Source organism: Macaca nemestrina, chromosome 4 (assembly GCF_043159975.1).
Source record: "Macaca nemestrina isolate mMacNem1 chromosome 4, mMacNem.hap1, whole genome shotgun sequence".
In the NCBI taxonomy this organism is placed as follows: domain Eukaryota; kingdom Metazoa; phylum Chordata; class Mammalia; order Primates; family Cercopithecidae; genus Macaca; species Macaca nemestrina.
The window spans coordinates 179,380,672-179,399,284 of NC_092128.1; the positions used below are offsets into that span (position 1 = coordinate 179,380,672).

Below are 18,613 nucleotides of genomic sequence, written 5' to 3' on the forward strand. Positions count from 1 at the left end.
TGAACATTGATGCCTTGGCAACATTAGTTGATGCTTCTCCAAGGTAAAGCTCGTGTAACTGAAAAAGTTTATAATGTGGAGTGTGTAATATCAAGGGCTTTAAAAACAAAAACTTATGCCGGGCGCGGTGGCTCAAGCCTGTAATCCCAGCACTTTGGGAGGCTGAGACGGGCGGATCACAAGGTCAGGAGATCGAGACCATCCTGGCTAACACGGTGAAACCCCGTCTCTACTAAAAAATACAAAAAACTAGCCGGGCGAGGTGGCGGGCGCCTGTGGTCCCAGCTACTCCGGAGGCTGAGGCAGGAGAATGGCGTAAAACCGGGAGGCGGAGCTTGCAGTGAGCTGAGATCCGGCCACTGCACTCCAGCCTGGGCGACAGAGCCAGACTCAGTCTCAAAAAAAAACAAACAAACAAACAAAAACTTATGCTCTGAATACCTGCTGTTTCTTTCATGCTTATTGCTGCCATATGTGCCAGATGTTTTGTGTAAGAGCAGTCTGCTGTTTTGAGCTGTACACAGAGGAATCATTAGTGAATACTGCCCCATTCAAGCTTATAGAGAAGGTTTAACAGAAGAGGTGAGATGTGAATTTTACCAGTTAGGTGTTGGTGAGTGCCATAGAAGCTCTGGTCCAGTCCTGTAAGGAAGCTCATAGGGAGAGTGGTTCTGTCTGGTGGGTGGGAGAGCAGAAATAGATCAGGAAACTTCACGAAGGAGGTCATTTTTGTAATAGGCCTTGAAGGATGGGAATGATGAGAATGTACAGGGAACAAACATTTGCTCAGTTTAGCTACAGTATGTGAATGGGAATAATGGAAAATGAATGTGGTACTTTGGGAGGTTGAGGCGGGTGGGTCACCTGAGGTCAGGAGTTTGAGACCAGCCTGGCCAACATGGTGAAACCCCGTCTCTACCAAAAATACAAATCTCTACCAAAACCCCGTCTCTACCAAAAATACAAGCCGAGTGTGGTGGCGGGTGCCTGTAATCCTAGCTACTTGGGAGGCTGAGGCAGGAGAATCGTTTGAACCCTGGGGGGCAGAGGTTGCAGTGAGCCAAGATCACGCCACTGCACTCCAGTTTGGGCAACAAGAGTGAGACTCCATCTTAAAAAAAAAAAAAAGAAAGAAAATGGAGGCGGGACAGATGCTGAATAAGGATAGTCAGCCAGTGGAGACTTCATGCTAATCTACCACACACAGAAGGCCAAGTTACTAAGCCTTTCAGATGGCTTTGATTTGTAGTGTACTATTCTTTAATGAAATCCAGCAATAGTATTAGAAGTATAGAAACCCATGTGGGCCCGGTGCGGTGGCTCACACCTGTAATCCCAACACTTTGGGAGACTGAGGTGGGTGGATCACTTGAGGTCAGGAGTTTGAGACCAGTCTGGCCAACATGGCGACACCCGTCTCTAGTAAAAATACAAAAATTAGCTGGGTGTGGTGGCATGTGCTGTAATCCCAGCTACTTGGGAGGCTGAGGCAGGAGAATCACTTGAACCTGGGAGGCAGAGGTTGCAGTGAGCTGAGATTGCACCACTGCACACCAGCCTGGGGAAGACTCCCTCTCAAAAAAAAAAAAAAAAAAAAAAAAAAAAACCTATGTGATATTCTAGTTCAAAAGTCTGTGATTCTGGACTGAGTTATCTGGTCTTAGTGGAGAAAAAAACACCAAAGATCTGCAGTTTATACCCGTGAGGATGGAAAAATTCAGGCTGAAATTAGGGTGCTACTGAGATAAAAGGTAGAAAATATTTCCCAAAGTGCTTACTGCTGATTATATTGAAATAGATGCAGAGTTCAGAGTACCTTAGTAACTGCATAAATGGCAGGTATATCGTTGGGAAATGGGATTAAGAAATAACAACATGTTTTTCATCTTTATTTTAAAGCAACAAGGAAAAATTCAGGATCAGACAACCGGAAATGATCCCTCGGGTAATTAAGCCTTCATTTTTTTTTTTTTTTTTAATAGTGATTGGGACTGGGTGTCGTGGCTGACACCTATAATCCCAGCATTTTGGGAGGCTGAGGCGGGTGGATCACCTGAGGTCAGGATTCAAGACCAGCCTGGCCAACATGGTGAAACCCTGTCTCTACTAAAAATACAAAAATTAGCTGGATGTGGTGGCACATGCCTGTAGTTCCAGCTACTTGGGAGGCTGACACAGGAGAATTGCTTGAACCTGGGAGGCGGAGGTTGCAGTGAGAGAGATTGGTGCCATTGCATTCTAGCCTGGGCCACAGAGCGAGACTCCATCTCAAAAAATAAAATACATAAAATAGAGATGGAGTCTCACTATGTTGACCAGCCTGGTCTTGAACTCCTGGCCTCAAGTAATCCTCCCATCTCAGCCTCCCAGAGTGCTGGGATTACAGGTGTGAGCCACCACACTTGTCCAAACTTTCCATTTTGTAGCTGTGTCTTATACTGTGTGATGCTTAGTTTAATCAGTAGTGAATGTTAAAGTTTAATACATATCAAAGGGATTTGGTTTATTTAGTTCATTTTCTTCTCTTCTCTTGTACTTCTCATTGCCCACCTTTCCAACTCTTTCTAATCCAACATCATTCAAACCGTTAGTTTTATTGTTTAGTTGGGTATCTTCTGAGGAAAGGGAAACAAACGTTTAAAAATTGTACTGTTAGATAAGCAGTTAAGGAAAACGTCCCAGGAATACCCAGGAAGCCATATTCTAGTCCTAACCTGGACAAAAACCATAGTGTTTTTCCCAGTGTCGACTACTGTGCCTGGCTTCTCTCTTCTGTCTTAATACTTACTGTGTTAAAGAGCTTTGGTTGAGTATAGATGCTCCTAGGCTTACTGTAGAGTTATATCCTAATAAGCTTCTTATAAGTTGAAAATGTTTTTGGCCAGCTGTGGTGGCTCATGCCTGTGTTCCCAGCACTTTTGGAGGGCGAGGTGGGCGGATCACTTGAGGCCAGAAGTTAGAGACCAGCCTGGGCAGTATGGCAATACCCTGTCTCTACTAAAAATATAAAAAGTAACTGAGCATGGTGGCAGGCGCTTGTAATCCCAGCTGCTCAGGAGGCTGAAGCATAAGAATTGCTTAAACCCGGGAGGTGGAGGTTTCAGTGAGCCAAGATTGCACCACTGCACTCCATCCTGGGGAACAGACTGAGACTCTGCCTCAAAAAAACAAAAAATACACCCCAAAAACACAGAAAATATTGTTATCAAAAATGTATTTAATACACTTAACCTATTGAACATCATAGCTTCGCCTAGCCTACCTTAATTGTGCTCAGAACTCTTATATTAGCCTACATTGGACCGTCATCTAACAGTCTGTTTTATCATAAAGTGTTGAGTATCTCATGAATTTTATTGAATACTGAAAGTGAAAAAGCCAAAATGATTGCTTGAGTACTCAGTACAGTTTCTGCTGAATGGGTATTGCTTTTGCACCATCATAAAGTTGATGCCATTGTAAATCGGGCCATCTGAATACAAGTAGGCGGTTGTGCTTCTTGCTTGAGAAGTTTGGGTCTTGATAAGTCCAGCAGCAAAGAGGTCACCACATGGTAAATCTTTTTGGCTTTGCGGGCCACATAAAGTCTCTGCTGCATCTTCTTTGTTTTGTTGCTTTGTTTCTTCACATCTTTTAAAAATACAAAGCCATTCTTAGCCTACTTGCAGGCTGGATTTAGTTCATGGGTTGACTTGTTGAGTCCTGTTAATAGCACAAGGAATTTACATGTTTAGAATTGTTTTTCTGTCTTCTGGGATAAAGGGGAAAAGGAAGATTATATCTTGTGTTTTGGGCATGTCACACTAGAAATAGTTCCTTTGAGATGATGATTTTTCCCTCCAACAGATTAATGCTGAACTGTTGTTTCGGCCAACTGCTCTTTCAACTCCAAGCTTTTCTTCTCCTAAGGAAAGTGTTCCAAGAAGACATCTTTCAGAAGGAACAAATTCTTATGCGACAAGACTTCTAAATAATCATCAAGTTTCACCCCAGTCTGAACCTGAGAGCAACAGGTCAGTGGCTAAGATTGGTTTTCCATTTGGGGAATATTAAACAGAACCTTTACGTGACACTTATATGACAGTGATGCAATTCAGGATCATTGTAGGTTACATTGTGAATTGTAGGTTCCATGAATGTGAAAATCTTAAGAACAAATTGTCTTGCTTTTATTGTCTAAACTTAAGCTAAACCCTACTTCTGCCACCTGTTAAATGAGTTAAAAAGTATTAATTGACCAGCCTGGCCAACATGGTGAAACCCTGTCTCTACTAAAAATACAAAAAAATTAACCAGGCATGGTGGCGGGCTCCTGTAATCCCAGCTACTCCAGAGGCTGAGGCGGAGGCTGAGGCTGCACTCCAGCCTGGGCAACAAGAGGGAAACTCCGCCTCAAAAAAAAAAAAAAGCATTAATTGTATTGATTGCAGAGTTTGATCACATTGTCACCTCTTTGAACTTCTATATAGTATGACAATTCCTGCTTTTAAGATGATCAGGACTTAAAAAAAAAGTGAAGCAGGCCAGGCGCAGTGGTTCACGCCTGTAATCCCAGCACTTTGGGAGGCCGAGGCAGGTGGATCATTTGAGGTCAGGAGTTCGAGACCAGCCTGGCCAACATGGTGAAACCCCGTCTCTGCTAAAAATACAAAAATTAGATGGGCATGATGGTACATGCCTGTAATTTTAGTTACTTGAGAGGCTGAGGCAGGAGAATCGCTTGAACCTGGGAGGCGGAGGTTGTAGTGAGAGCCAAGATCACGCCAGTGCACTCCAGCCTGGGTGACAGAGCGAGAGTCTGTCTCAAAAAAAAAAAAGAAAAAAAGTGAAGCAATTAACAGTACGACACTATAGTGACCCGGAAGTCCTTTGCAACACTTGTGGCACACTGTAGGCACTTAATTTATTGGAGGAGTGGAAGGAGAAGGAAAGGACAAAAAGGAAGTGATACATGAATTAAATAGTCAGCCATCTTGACTGGATTGATCAGCGAAGGCTTTGTGATGAGGTGGTACTTGGGTTGGTTCCTGAAGTTCTGAAAACAGTAGTCTTGTAGATGGCCTCTTCCAAGTTAATAGAATGAAGAAAAGTGAAGAAGAATGAACATGATGTCTACAAACTAGTGGATCAGACTGACTATACTGATGTTTGTTATTCAAAGAGGAACATTGAAACAAGCTTCTCTAAGATAATGGGGGCAGATTTTTTTGAGATGTTTTGTAGCTTTTATCAAATTCTCAAAGGAATTTTTGACCCCAAGGAAGATTATAAATAACTAACTGCCTTTATGCATATATAAATCAAAAAGGGCATATTCTAGAATAGTTTGCTCTTTATTTATTTTTTTGAGTCAGAGTTTCGCTTTTGTTGCCCAAGCTGGAGTGCAGTGGTGCCATCCATCTCAACTCACTGCAACCTCTGACTCCTGGTTCAAGCGATTCTTCTGCCTCAGCCTCCCGAGTAGCTGGCATTACAGGCACATGCCACCATGCCCAGCTAATTTTTTGTATTTTTAGTAGAGACGGGGTCTCACCATGTTAGCCAGGATAGTCTCGAACTCCTGACCTCAGGTGATCCGCCCGCCTTGGTCTCCCAAAGTGCTAGGATTACAGGCATGAACCACAGCACCTGGCCAGTTTGCTCTTTATAACCTGTGTATTGGACACTCATTTTGGAGCTGGATTGCTACTTTATTAAGAACTCATATTTTACAGGTCTCCTTAATATTTTTGGCTTTTCTTTGTAAGGATGGTTTTATAGTTTACAGATAAGAGATTAAAAGTATTTTTAATGATTTTAACTTTTAGATTCAGGGCACATGCAGGTTTGTTACATGGCTGTATGGCGTGATCCTGAGGTTTGGGGTATGAATGATACCATCACCCCACTATTAAGCATAGTACCCAATGTGTAGTTTTTCAGCCCTGCCCACTTCCCTTCCTCTCTCCCAACTCTAGTAGTTCCCAGTGTCTGTGGTTCCCATCTTTATGTCCATGTGTACCTAGCACTTAGCACCCACTTGCAAGTGAGAACATGCAGTATTTGCTTTTCTGTTCCTGCATTAATTCGCTTAGGATAAAGGCCTCCAGCTGCATCCATGTTGTGGCAAAGGACATTATTTCATTCTTTTTTATGGCTGCAAAGAAAATTTTTTAAAAGTTGGCTGTCATCAAAATGGAAGACAAGAGTAAAGAGGGAAATTTTGATTAAACAATTTTTTTTTTTTTTTTTGAAGCAGAGTCTTGCTCTGTTGCCCAGCCTGGAGTGCAGTGGCATAATCTCAGTTTACTGCAACCTCTGCCTCTTGAGTTCAAGCAATTCTCCTGCCTCAGCCTCCCGAGTAGCTGGGACTACAAATTTACACCGCCACGCCCTGCTAATTTTTTGTATTTTAGTAGAGATGGGGTTTCACCGTATTGCCCAGGCTGGTCTCAAACTCCTGAGCTCAGGCAGTCTGCCCGCCTTGGCCTCCCAAAGTGCTGGGATTACAGGCGTGAGCCACTGTGCCCGGCCTATTAAACAGTTTTCAAAGCCATATTTATTCTCAAATTTAGAAACCAAAGTTTGTGGAAAGGGTGTATCTAAACTAAGTCTTAGGAAATACAAATAGGAATTAGCTTGGTAAGAAAAATAATAGAGTAACTCCAAATTAAACAGGGCAGAGTAAGCAAAAAGTAGTTGATACAGCAAACCAACGGAAGCTGAAACCTAAGGCTACTGGAGGATGGTAGAAACCAGTTTACTCCACAGGTCTCTAGAAAGTCTCCTAACTTGGAAGCACTGGGGACTGCTGAAGGTGGAAGATAGATAGGGGCGAGAACCAGAGGCTTGGTTGGAAATTTAAAGTCGAGACTTCTTCCCAACCTGCGAAGTCTGGCGATTGCTCTTTTTCTGCCTCTGTCAGAAGATAGGGGATTTACTTTACGGAGGAGCGTTTTTTACTGCTGAAGATGTAGATGAGCCATTGTTTTTTTTGTTTTTTGTTGTTGTTGTTTGTTTTTTTTTTTTTTTTTTTTTTTTTTTGAGATGGAGTCTCGCTCTGTAGCCCAGGCTGGAGTGCAGTGGCCGGATCTCAGCTCACTGCAAGCTCCGCCTCCCGGGTTCACGCTATTCTCCAACCTCAGCCTCCCGAGTAGCTGGGACTACAGGCGCTGCCACCTCGCCCGGCTATTTTTTGTATTTCTTAGTAGAGACGGGGTTTCACCGTGTTAGCCAGGATGGTCTCGATCTCCTGACCTCGTGATCCGCCCATCTCGGCCTCCCAAAGTGCTGGGATTACAGGCTTGAGCCACTGCGCCCGGCCAAGCCATTGTTTTAAAACAGTATAAGTAAGGGAAAGTTTGGATACTGAATGGGGAGAAATCCACCCCCCCTCCTCACTGTGCTCCAAGAGAGAAGCCCTAAATGATGATGGCAGTTTGAGCACCCTTTGAATCACAAGCTCAGCCCTCAGTGCTGCTAGTCAGTTTCATTCTTAGGTATACACAGATAGCCGTGGATAGCCACATGTGTTATCTCTCACATGGGACAGCAAACGGAAACAAAGGGAACAGAAGAAAACATTGTGAAATGTATTGGCAGAAAGTGGTGTGGACTTGAATAAATAAATCATTTAGAACGAAAAGCTTAACAGTTGGAAGACAGAGAAAGAAGTAAAGATACAGTATCTGTACTAGAAAGCCACCATCTGAATAAGGGAGTTTCAGAATGGGAAGTAGGCACTGGTGGTGGTGGTATGGTATAGTAAACATAGCTGCCTTCCAGAATGGGAAATCATACCAGAAAAACTGCATTTCCACTAGCTACAGAGCATGATGTCTAGAAAGAGAGCCACTCAGAGACATAGGATCATGACATTTTTTAACACAGGGAATAAAAGATTTTTTCAGAAAGAAACAGATGATATACGTGCAAGAGATGAGGAATTAGGCAGAAGCACTTGAATGGCAGATGAAAATGGAATGATGCTTTTAAATTTCTGAGAAAATAATTTTTCAACTTGGAAGCCTGTATAACAGTTAAGCTAGCAATAGACTTGAGAGGGAAATAAAGATGTTTTCATCATGCAAAACTTGGCATTTGTTATGTTCTGTGTACCCTTCATTAAGATGCTGTTGCAGGCTGTGCTCCTTGTGAGACAGTCTAAAAAGGAGGAAATTCCTGAGATGTAGGAGGTCTAACACAAGGCCCAAATAGCAAACCAGTACAAATATTCTTCCAAGTGTAGAAAAAGGCAATCAAATGGTGATAAATAAATGTGAACTTTGCACATATTAACATGAATGAACAGGAAATGATGCAAATGAAGAAACTGGGACAATTTTTAATTCAGATAAAATTGTTTCATATGGAAGGATAAATACTGGTTTGTTTTATGGCTTAACCTTGGATCACCGATTACCGATAAAAATTATTATGGGCAAATGAAAATGGTGATGCCATTCCCCGAGCTGAAGAATACAAAGAAGGGGCTGTGGGGTGGGCAGCATTCTGTTCTGAAAATGTATACATTGAAATGCCTGGAGGTCGTCAAATGCAGAGATGTTTGGCAGTAAATAGATCTGGTACTTCAAAAAGATCTCAATAGTCCATTGTCTTCATCTGTAAAAAGAGAAAATAATCTCTACTTCATTAAATCAGTGGTTGCTACTATACAATGTGTCACTTTAAAAAATGAGCCTGGGTATTTCTTAGTATTTCAAAACTTACAAGCTGGGCGCAGTGGCTCATGCGTCTAATCCCAGCACTTTGGGAGGCTAAGGTGGACTGATTGCTTGACTTGAGATCAGCCTGGCCAACATGGGGAAACCCCGTCTCTACTAAAAATATAAAAATTAGCTGGACATGGTGGCGGGTGCCTGTAATCCCAGCTCCTTAGGAGGCAGGAGAGTCACTTGAACCTGGGAGGCAGAGGTTGCAGTGAGCCGAGACTATGCCATTGCACTCTAGCCTGGGCGACAGAGTGAAACTCCATCTCAAAAAACAAACAAAAAAATTGTTATAATACTGCATTTATTAGAATGATTACTTCAAGGTCATCTATTTTGTCCGTATTTTATAATCTTATATATAAAATTTTTTTCAGCCTGAAACGGAGACTTTCTACTCGTTCCTCAATTTTGAATGCAAAGAATCGGAAATTGAGTAGTCAGTTTGAAAATTCAGTTTATAAAGGTGATGACGATGACGAAGATGTCATCATCTTAGAAGAAAACAGTACCCCCAAACCTGCAGTAGATCATGATATTGATATGAAATCAGAACAGAGTCACGTTGAGCAAGGTGGTGTTCAGGTCGAGCTTGTGGGTGACAGTGAACCTTGTGGCCAGACTGGTTCAACCAGCACCTCATCATCCCGATGCGACCAGGGAAATACTGCAGCTACCCAGACTGAAGTACCGAGTTTAGTTGTTAAAAAAGAAGAAACTGTTGAAGACGAGATAGACCTAAGAAATGATGCAGTGATTCAGCCCTCCTGTGTAGAAGCTGAAGCAAAGATACATGAAACCCAGGAAACCACTGATAAATCTGCAGATGATGCAGGCTGCCAATTACAAGAACTGAGAAACCAGCTACTCCTTGTCACCGAGGAGAAAGAGAATTATAAAAGACAGTGTCATATGTTTACTGATCAAGTCAAAGTGTTACAACAGAGGATATTAGAAATGAATGACAAGTATGTTAAGAAAGAAACTTGCCATCAGTCCACTGAAACCGATGCTGTATTTTTACTTGAAAGTATTAATGGCAAATCTGAAAGTCCAGACCATATGGTATCTCAGTATCAGCAAGCTTTGGAAGAAATAGAAAGGCTGAAAAAACAATGTAGTGCTTTGCAACATGTAAAGGCTGAATGCAGCCAGTGTTCCAATAATGAGAGTAAAAGTGAAATGGATGAGATGGCCGTGCAGCTTGACGATGTGTTTAGACAACTGGACAAATGCAGTATTGAGAGGGACCAGTATAAAAATGAGGTGAGTTATATCATCCAACACGTAGTCGTGGAGTCCAGGGCCATTTAAACCTTAAGAAGCTGCCAGTTGGCTGGGAGCGGTGGCTCATGCCTGTAATCCCACCACTTGGGGAGGCCAAGGCAGGTGGGTCACTTGCTATCAGGAGTTCGAGACCAGCCTAGACAACGTGGTGAGACCCTATCTCTACTAAAATACAAAAATTAGCCGGGCGTGGTGGCAGGCGCCTATAGTCCCAACTGCTTGGGAAGCCGAGGCAGGAGAATCACTTGAACCTGGGAGGCAGAGGCTGCCGTGAGCCAGGATTGCACCACCATACTCCAGCCTGGGCAACAGAGCAAGACTCTGTCTCCAAAAAGAAAAAAAGAAAAAAGAAAAAAAACAACTACCAATTGTTAGATTGGAATACTTTCACTTAAAAATAATTATGTTTTTATTGAGTGTCTATTATTCTACTGGTTCTCACCTGAGGAGAGGGCTTCCTGGAGGCATATGGAAATGTGTTAGGGGCATTTTTGGTTCTTTCAATGTCTTGAGATGTGGATTCCTGAAAAATAATGGGGGTAGCCAGGTATGGTAAATACCCTGTTCAGAATACCAATATTAACTTAACACCTCATTAATACAGTTAATTATGTTCTTTCTTTTTTGGGCATCAATTCTACTTTTAAGTATAGTTAATATTTTAGTTATGGAGTCATTCATTTTTCTAGATTATGTCTTTCAAGATTCCTGAGAGAAATTGACTTATCCCTTTTAAAATCTTGATTGATATATACGTGTGTGTGTGTGTGTGTGTGTGTGTGTGTATATATATATATATTTTTTTTTTTTTTTTTTTTTTGAGACAAGGTTTCACTCTGTTGCCCAGGCTGGAGTGCAGTGGCCCGATCTCGAGTCACTGCAGCCTCCACCTCCCGAGTTCAGGCAATTCTCCTGCCTCAGCGTCCCCAGTAGCTGAGATTACAGCACATGCAACCACGCCTGGCTAGTTTTTGTATTTTTAGTAGAGACAGGGTTTCACCATGCTGGCCAGGCTAATCTCGAACTCCTGATGTCAAGTGATCCACCCACGTTGGCCTCTCAAAGTGTTGGGATTACAGGCGTGAGCCCCCGTGTCTGGCCTGAATTGCTTATGTTCTGACTATCAGTGCTGAGTCATCTGGCTAAAGGGTGCCTGGGAAATGCAGTCTTTATGTGTGGGTTCTTTTACTGAAGAAAGGAGGAGAAAAACGATCAATACCGGTAGACAAATGATAAATATCAGTAGGCTCTTCGTATGCCCCCACTTCAAATTCAGGTAGCTCCTTTTAATCTATTTTATACATTTTTGTGTGTGAGGCTTTTTTTTTTTTGAGACAGAGTCTTGCTTTGTCGCCCAGGCTGGAATGCAGTGGCGTGATCTCGGCTCACTGCAAGCTCCGCCTCCCGGGTTCATGCCATTCTCCTGCCTCAGACTCCCAAGTAGCCGGGACTGTAGGCGCCCACCACCATGCCCAGCTAATTTTGTTTTGTATTTTTTAGTAGAGACGGGGTTTCACCGTGTTAACTGGGATGGTCTCTATCTGACTTCGTGATCTGCCCGCCTTGGCCTCCCAAAGTGCTGGGATTACAGGCGTGTGTGAGGCCCGGCCGTGTGTGAGGCTTTTGAAAGGATTTTCCGGCCAGGCGCACTGGCTCACACCTGTAATCCCAGCACTTTAGGAGGCTGAGACGGGCAGATCACCTAAGGTCAGGAGTTCGAGACCAGCCTGACCAACATGGAGAAACCCTGTCTGTACTAAAAATACAAAATTAGCCGGATATGGTGGCGCATGCCTGTAATCCCAGCTACTCAAGAGGCTGAGGCAGGAGAATCGCTGGAACCCGGGAGGCGGAGGTTGCGGTGAGCCGAAATCGTGCCATTGCACTCCAGCCTGGGCAACAACAACGAAACTCTGCCTCAAAAAAAGAAAAGAAAGGATTTTCCTGCTAAAGAGTTTGGGAACCATGATGTGGTGTTGCGCTGTCTCTTCCTTGGGACTAGTGCTGCTCATGCAAACACTAATCTTGATGCCTTGGCTCAGGAGCTGAATGACAAAATGCAGGTGCTCCTCAACTTATGGTATCAGTCCTGGAAAACCCATCATAGGTTGGAAGTAGCATTAACTCCAAAATTCATTTCATTACAGCCAACCTCCCAAAATCTTAGCCTAGTCTAACCTACCTTTAAAGTGCTCAGAACACTTGTATTAGCCTATATTTGGGCAAAATCATCTAACACAAAGTCTGATTTATCACAACATACTGAGTATTTCATGTAATGTATTGAATCTGTCTGAAAACGAGAAACAGAATGGTTGTATTGGTATGCAAAGTGCGGTTTCTATAGAATGCATGTAACTTTCACACCATCATAAAGTTGGAAAATCATAAAGTCAAACCGATGTAAGTCAGGGACCATCTGTTTATAAAAAGCATAAACTCGCTATTGTAACTTAATTATAAGTTGATGAGTATGCAAGAAATAAAAGCCACTGTGACATTAACATAATTTAGGCATTAGTATCTTGGTTTTTCTGTTTTTTGTTTTTTGGTTTTTTTTGAGGCGGAGCTTTGCTCTTGTTGCCCAGGCTGAAGTGCAGTGGCGTGATCTCAGCTCACTGCAACCTCTACCTCCTGGGTTCAAGCAATTTTCCTGTCTCAGCCTCCCGAGTAGCTGGGATTACAGGCGCCTGCCACCACACCTGGCTAATTTTGTATTTTTTGTAGAAATGGAGTTTCTCCTTGTTGGTCAGGCTGGTCTTAAACTCCTGACCTCAGGTGATCCACCTACCTCAGCCTCCCAAAGTGCTGGGATTACAGGTGTGAGCCACCGTGCTGGCTGGTTTTTCATTTTCTTTTTCTTTTTTTTTTTTTTTTTGAGACGGAGTCTCGCTCTGTCGCCCAAGCTGGAGTGCAGTGGCGCGATCCTGGCTCACTGCAAGCTCCGCCTCCTGGGTTCACGCCATTCTCCTGCCTCAGCCTCCCGAGTAGCTGGGACTACAGGCGCCCGCCACCGCGCCCGGCTCATTTTTTGTATTTTTAGTAGAGACGGGGTTTCACCGTGGTCTCGATCTCCTGACCTTGTGATCTGCCCGCCTCGGCCTCCCAAAGTGCTGGGATTACAGGCGTGAGCCACCGCACCCGGCCTTGGTTTTTCATTTTCTAGGTATCACTTTTTTTTAAATCAAGTGGTAATATGTTGTATTCTCTCCATGTAAAAAGATGGAGAAGTGAAGCTGTAAACGAATGAAGCTTTGTTTATAGAAAACTATTGGTTTTTCTTTGTGTATTTGTTTTTGATAGTTGATAATGTTATCAAGCAGGTTCTTTATATTTCTTAGCTTGAAATTTCACTTTGCCATTAGCATTTTTAAGTTTTGCAGTTATAAAGTTCATTTATATTTTTTGTTAGGTTGAATTGCTGGAAATGGAAAAATCACAAATCCGTTCACAGTGTGAAGAACTCAAAACTGAAGTTGAACAGTTAAAATCTACAAATCAACAGACAGCAACAGATGTTTCAACATCAAGTAACATTGAGGAGTCTGTAAATTATATGGATGGGGAAAGGTAATATTAAATGAGGCGTTTTTGTGGGGCTGCAATTATGGTTAGGATACTATTTATTTTTATCTGCTAGCACCCATCAGATAGATACTGTTCTGTCAGAAGAAATTATTGATTGTCTGCTGTGACCCTGGTGTTATATGATAGATACAAAAGAAGTGACACTTCATTATCTTTCCTTTCCAGTTTCTGACCGTTTAGGTTCTATTTAAGTGGAATAGGAATTTAGAAGGAATAAAGCATTTGATTGTTCAGAGTGGTTTTAGAATGTTTTTTGAAGGAAAATAAAAATGGGCACGATATTGAAGAATAGGGGGAATTTGGCCATGAGTAGAAGACACGAGACTGTTACTGAAATTCACTCCTTCAACCTGTTTTTCTTTTATTGTCGTACTTGGTACCATTTCTTTATGGCTTGCTGTCCTTATTTCACGATATGCTCTCTGTAATCTTTTAGGAAATCACAAAATTACTAAAAATTGCCATAGTACAGATGATATTAGGAAGAAGTCCTATTAAAACAAGTAGGCCAGGTGTGGTGGCTCACACCTATAAACTCAGCACTTTGGGAGGCTGAGTTGGGTGGATTACCTGAGGTCAGGAGTTCAAGACCAGCCTGGCCAACATGGTGAAACTCTGTCTCTACTAAAAGTACAAAAATTAGCTGGGCGTGGTGGCAGGTGCCTGTAGTCCCAGCTACTTGGGAGGCTCAGGCAGGAGAATCGCTTGAACCCAGGAGGTGGAGGTTGCAGTGAGCCAAGATTGCACCACTGCACTCCAGCCTGGGTGACAGAGCAAGACTCCGTCTCAAAACCAGGCATGGTGCCTCATGCCTGTAATCCCAGCACTTTGGGAGGCCAAGGTGGGTGGGTCGCTTGAGGTCAGGAGTTCGAGACCAGCCTGACCAACATGGTGAAACCCTGTCTCTACTAAAAAAATTAGCTTGGCATGGTGGCGCGCACCTGTAATCCCAGCTACTTGGGAGACTGAGGCAGGAGAATCACTTGAACCTGGGAGAAGGAGGTTGCAGTGAGCCAAGATTGCGCCACCACACTCTGGCCTTGGCAACAAGAGCAAAACTCCATCTCAAAAAAAAAAAAAAGAAAAGAAAAGCTGGCATGGGAATGATTAAAGTATTTTCAAAGGTCTAGTGGACTCTTACCGCAAAAGCTCACAAAACGGACATGCTCAAAATCGCATTTTCTGCATTGTCAGCCTAAGGAAGAACATCTTGATCCCTTCATAGATTTCCACTTGAGAAAAATCAGTATCTAAATTAAATATGGACTTACTATATTGTAGTGGGATGGGGAACAAGAACAACTGTAACACTCATTTTATGTGTTTGCCATAATATTTGAAACAAAAGCTGCCTTACAGTTTAGGTGTTTATTGCTTAAATACTTTTGGGCATTTTAATAAAAGTCTAGAATGCTGATATTCATAAACTTGGAAGGCATAATTATCTTAATCTAGGGCTTCCGACTGTTTTCAGAAAACCATTGTTCTCTGTAAATGCATAGTAACTTAATGTAATAGGATCAGAGCAGTCCTGCAATTATTATTATTATTTTTTTTTGGAGACAGAGTCCTGATCTGTCGCCCAGGCTGGAATGCAGTTGCATAATCTCGGCTTACTGCAACCTCTGCCTCCCAGGTTCAAGCAAATTCTCTTGCCTCAGCCTCACCAGTAGCTGGGACTACAGGTGTGCGCCACCACGCCCAGCTACATTTTGTATTTTTAGTGGGAGACGGGGTTTCACCATTTTGATCAGGCTGGTCTTGAACTCCTGACCGCAGGTGATCTGCCTGCCTCAGCCTCCCAAAGTGCTGGGATTACAGACGTGAGCCACTGTGCTCAGCCTAAAAAAAACTTCTTTCACATTGTGTAACACAACGTTTTGCAAGCTTGTTTGACCACAGAACCTTTTATTACCTCTTATACAACTATGAATATCTTATAGAACATGTTTTAGATAATTGCGGCTTAGCATGGTGGTTCATGCCTGTAATCCCAGCACTCTGAGGTGGGCAGAATGCTTGATTGAGCCCAGGAGTTTGAGACCAGCCTGGGCAATATAGTGAAACCCCATTACTACAAATAATAATTAAAAAAAATTAGCCGGGCATGGTGGTGTGGGCCTGTGCTTCCCGCTACTCGGGAGGCTGAGGTGGGATAATTGCATGAACCCTGGAGAGCAGTGGTGCCATCGCAGCTCACTGCAGCCTTGACCTCCTGGGCTCAGGTGATCCCCCACCTTACCCTCTTGAGAAGCTGGGACTATAGGTGCCACCACCAAGCCCGGCTAATATTTTGTGTTTTTAGTAGAGTCAGGGTTTCACCATGTTGGCCAGGCTGGCCTCAAACTCCTGGGCTCCAGCGATCTCCCTCCTTGGCTTCACAAAGTGCTGGGAATACAGGCATGAGCAAGTGCACCTGACTGATAAAAGTAAATTGAGTTCTCTAGGGGAGGTTTTGCTTTTCTTTTTGTTTAATTGTATATTATTCTACAGAGATTTGATTTTGGTATTTTACTTTTTAAGGTCTACATGAATATTAACTTGTAATGCTCATCTAATAAGTTACATATTTATATTTGCAGCCTCAAACTCCGATCTCTTCGAGTTAACGTAGGACAACTGCTGGCTATGATTGTGCCTGATCTTGATCTTCAGCAAGTGAATTACGATGTTGATGTAGTTGATGAGATTTTAGGACAAGTTGTTGAACAAATGAGTGAAATCAGTAGTACTTAAAGTATATATTATGTAAGATAAGAAGACATTTGCTCAATGCTTTTGGTTGTACAGCTTTTAAAATATAAGTATGTTTGTTTTATAGATATGATAGGCAACAGACTGCAAACCATAATCTTTACTGTATTCTATGCATTCAAATGTGGTCACAGATATTGTGGACACATTATCAGATGTTTTGAAATACCTGTGAATTGTTGGCATTGAGCAGCTGAAGCTAAGTCATGACTCTGTTTGGAATGTAAATATTTGTAATTAAGCCTGCACATATTTTTTTATTGCCCTAGAGTACTGAAGTGTTTTTCACCAAGAGCTTTTCAGGTTGCCCCTAAGCTTTGTGCAATTTTTTCTGGTTCCCCAAAGTGTATTTTTCTCTAAGTCGAGGGCTATGCCATAATACAAATGGAAATGTTACCTTTGATTTTCTTATAAAGGAGTTTATTAAATAGGATTTTTAAATAATGTAGTAACACTCCTGATACAACTCTGGTTATAAGTGAATTGAGCATTAATGTTTCTTTTGTATAAATTCCTATCCTGAAATATTTTATTCATGAAAATAAGGTAAGCAAAAACCAACTCCATTTTGCCAGGATTTTCTTGTGCTGAGATTGCCAATCACGGTTAAACACAAAGTGTTTTTATGGAACAAAGAAACAGTCTTTAACAGAAAAAAGGTATTGAAATATTAAATGGCCACCAAGTTTACTTTGAAGCCCATTTTTGGCTGTTTAGTCAGCATGAAGTGGGCATGATAATTTTTTAATATTTCTTTTTGTGAAATTTCCTGTACAGCCTTTTGTAGGATTACTACAGGTTAATGTGAGTTGAGGAAGAGAATCTTTCTCGAACAATACTACATACCTTTTATTATATTACAAACCTAAGTGTTTTATATCCTGGAGTCAAGGAACAAATTACCTTAGGATTATAGTATTACATGCCATAAAATACTATGCTTTATTGGTCCCATGTTTTGTGCAATTTTAAAGAGATGGCTTTCTATTAAGTATAAACTATGTATATATAAGAACCATATTTTCCACAACTAAAATGTGCATTATTTTTTCCAAAGTTTTATCATTGCTATTTATTTTTACCTTTGTTTTTGAACATTCAATCCGTTCATTTTGTATGTATGCTTAATACATGTCTGTCATATACAATACTGAATTTTTACTGTATAGTAATTCTGGAAAGAGCAAATAAATGAAGATTGTTTTTATTTGCCTGATAAAGTAATTGAAAGTGTATTTTTGGTATGAAGCTGGTTTTCTGTCACAATTGTAATTTCCCAAATTTTAAAATATCTTGTAATAAAATAAAAATATATGATGGCTAACTGTTCAGATACTACTTTTAAAGAATTAATATTAACCTTAAATTATTTTAAAACTAAAAATGTATTCATTAGACCCTCAACTGGAGCTCATTTTAACTACTTTAATTGCAGGTTATTTTTTGAAGACTGTTTCTATTAAGACTGAGGCTGAGCTGCTCTTTCCTCAGAGGATGTGTATTCTGTTTTCAAAAGCCTTTTCTCAGCCCGGCGCGGTGACTCACGCCTGTAATCCCATGACTTTGGGAGGCTGAGGCGGGCGGATCACCTGAGGTCAGGAGTTCGAGACCAGCCGGACTAACATGGAGAAATCCCGTCTCTGCTAAAAATACAAAAATTAGCCAGGCATGGTGGCACATGCTTGTACTCCCAGCTACTCAGGAGGCTGAGGCAGGAGAATCACTTGAACCCGGGAGGTGGAGGTTGCGGTGAGCCAAGATTGCACCATTGCACTCCAGCCTGGGCAACAAAAGCGAAACTCCGTCTTTAAAAAAAAAAAAAAAAAAAAAAAAAAATTTTCATTGTGTAAGTCAATTTCAACGTTACTCTAGAGAAACGTTGCCTAAATAATAGCAGCTATGTAAATCATGTGTAAGTTTTGTGAATATCTAATTCATGCAGTGGTTCTTTTTGGAATTTGCTATTTTTCCCTTCCTTTTGGCCAGCTTCTGTATGTATGCTTGCAAAAATATTTCCTGTGGCTATCTGGCTTGATGGGAAAATTAATCATGGGATTAGTAAGAGAAACTTGCTTGCTAAATTGATTCTTTGGAAGCACTTAGATATTTTTTGCTCTTTATGAAGATATTGAAGTATTGCCAAGATATGAGACTTCAAAAATGTGGCTAACAGTTTCAGACAGAACAACTGTTGTTTAATGGAACAATGTGGGCTTTCATGATGTATGTGCCTTTCTCTTGTGTGTGTGGGACAGTATTGCCTCAACTAACGTTTA

At 41.7% G+C, this 18,613-nt stretch overlaps 1 protein-coding gene across 1 annotated transcript in view; it reads left to right on the forward strand.

Moving 5' to 3' along the window:
* The window catches only part of LOC105472936 (MORC family CW-type zinc finger 3), a 58,290-nt gene extending 40,202 nt beyond the window's left edge, over positions 1-18,088 (forward strand). Inside the window, exons 13-17 of the mRNA XM_071095693.1 lie at positions 1,900-1,945; positions 3,847-4,013; positions 9,086-9,974; positions 13,408-13,565; positions 16,166-18,088. Of these exons, the coding sequence (XP_070951794.1) occupies positions 1,900-1,945; positions 3,847-4,013; positions 9,086-9,974; positions 13,408-13,565; positions 16,166-16,319 (1,414 nt within the window). The 3' untranslated portion in view covers positions 16,320-18,088. The remainder of the gene's footprint in view (positions 1-1,899; positions 1,946-3,846; positions 4,014-9,085; positions 9,975-13,407; positions 13,566-16,165) is intronic.
* The last annotated feature ends 525 nt before the right edge of the window (positions 18,089-18,613 follow it).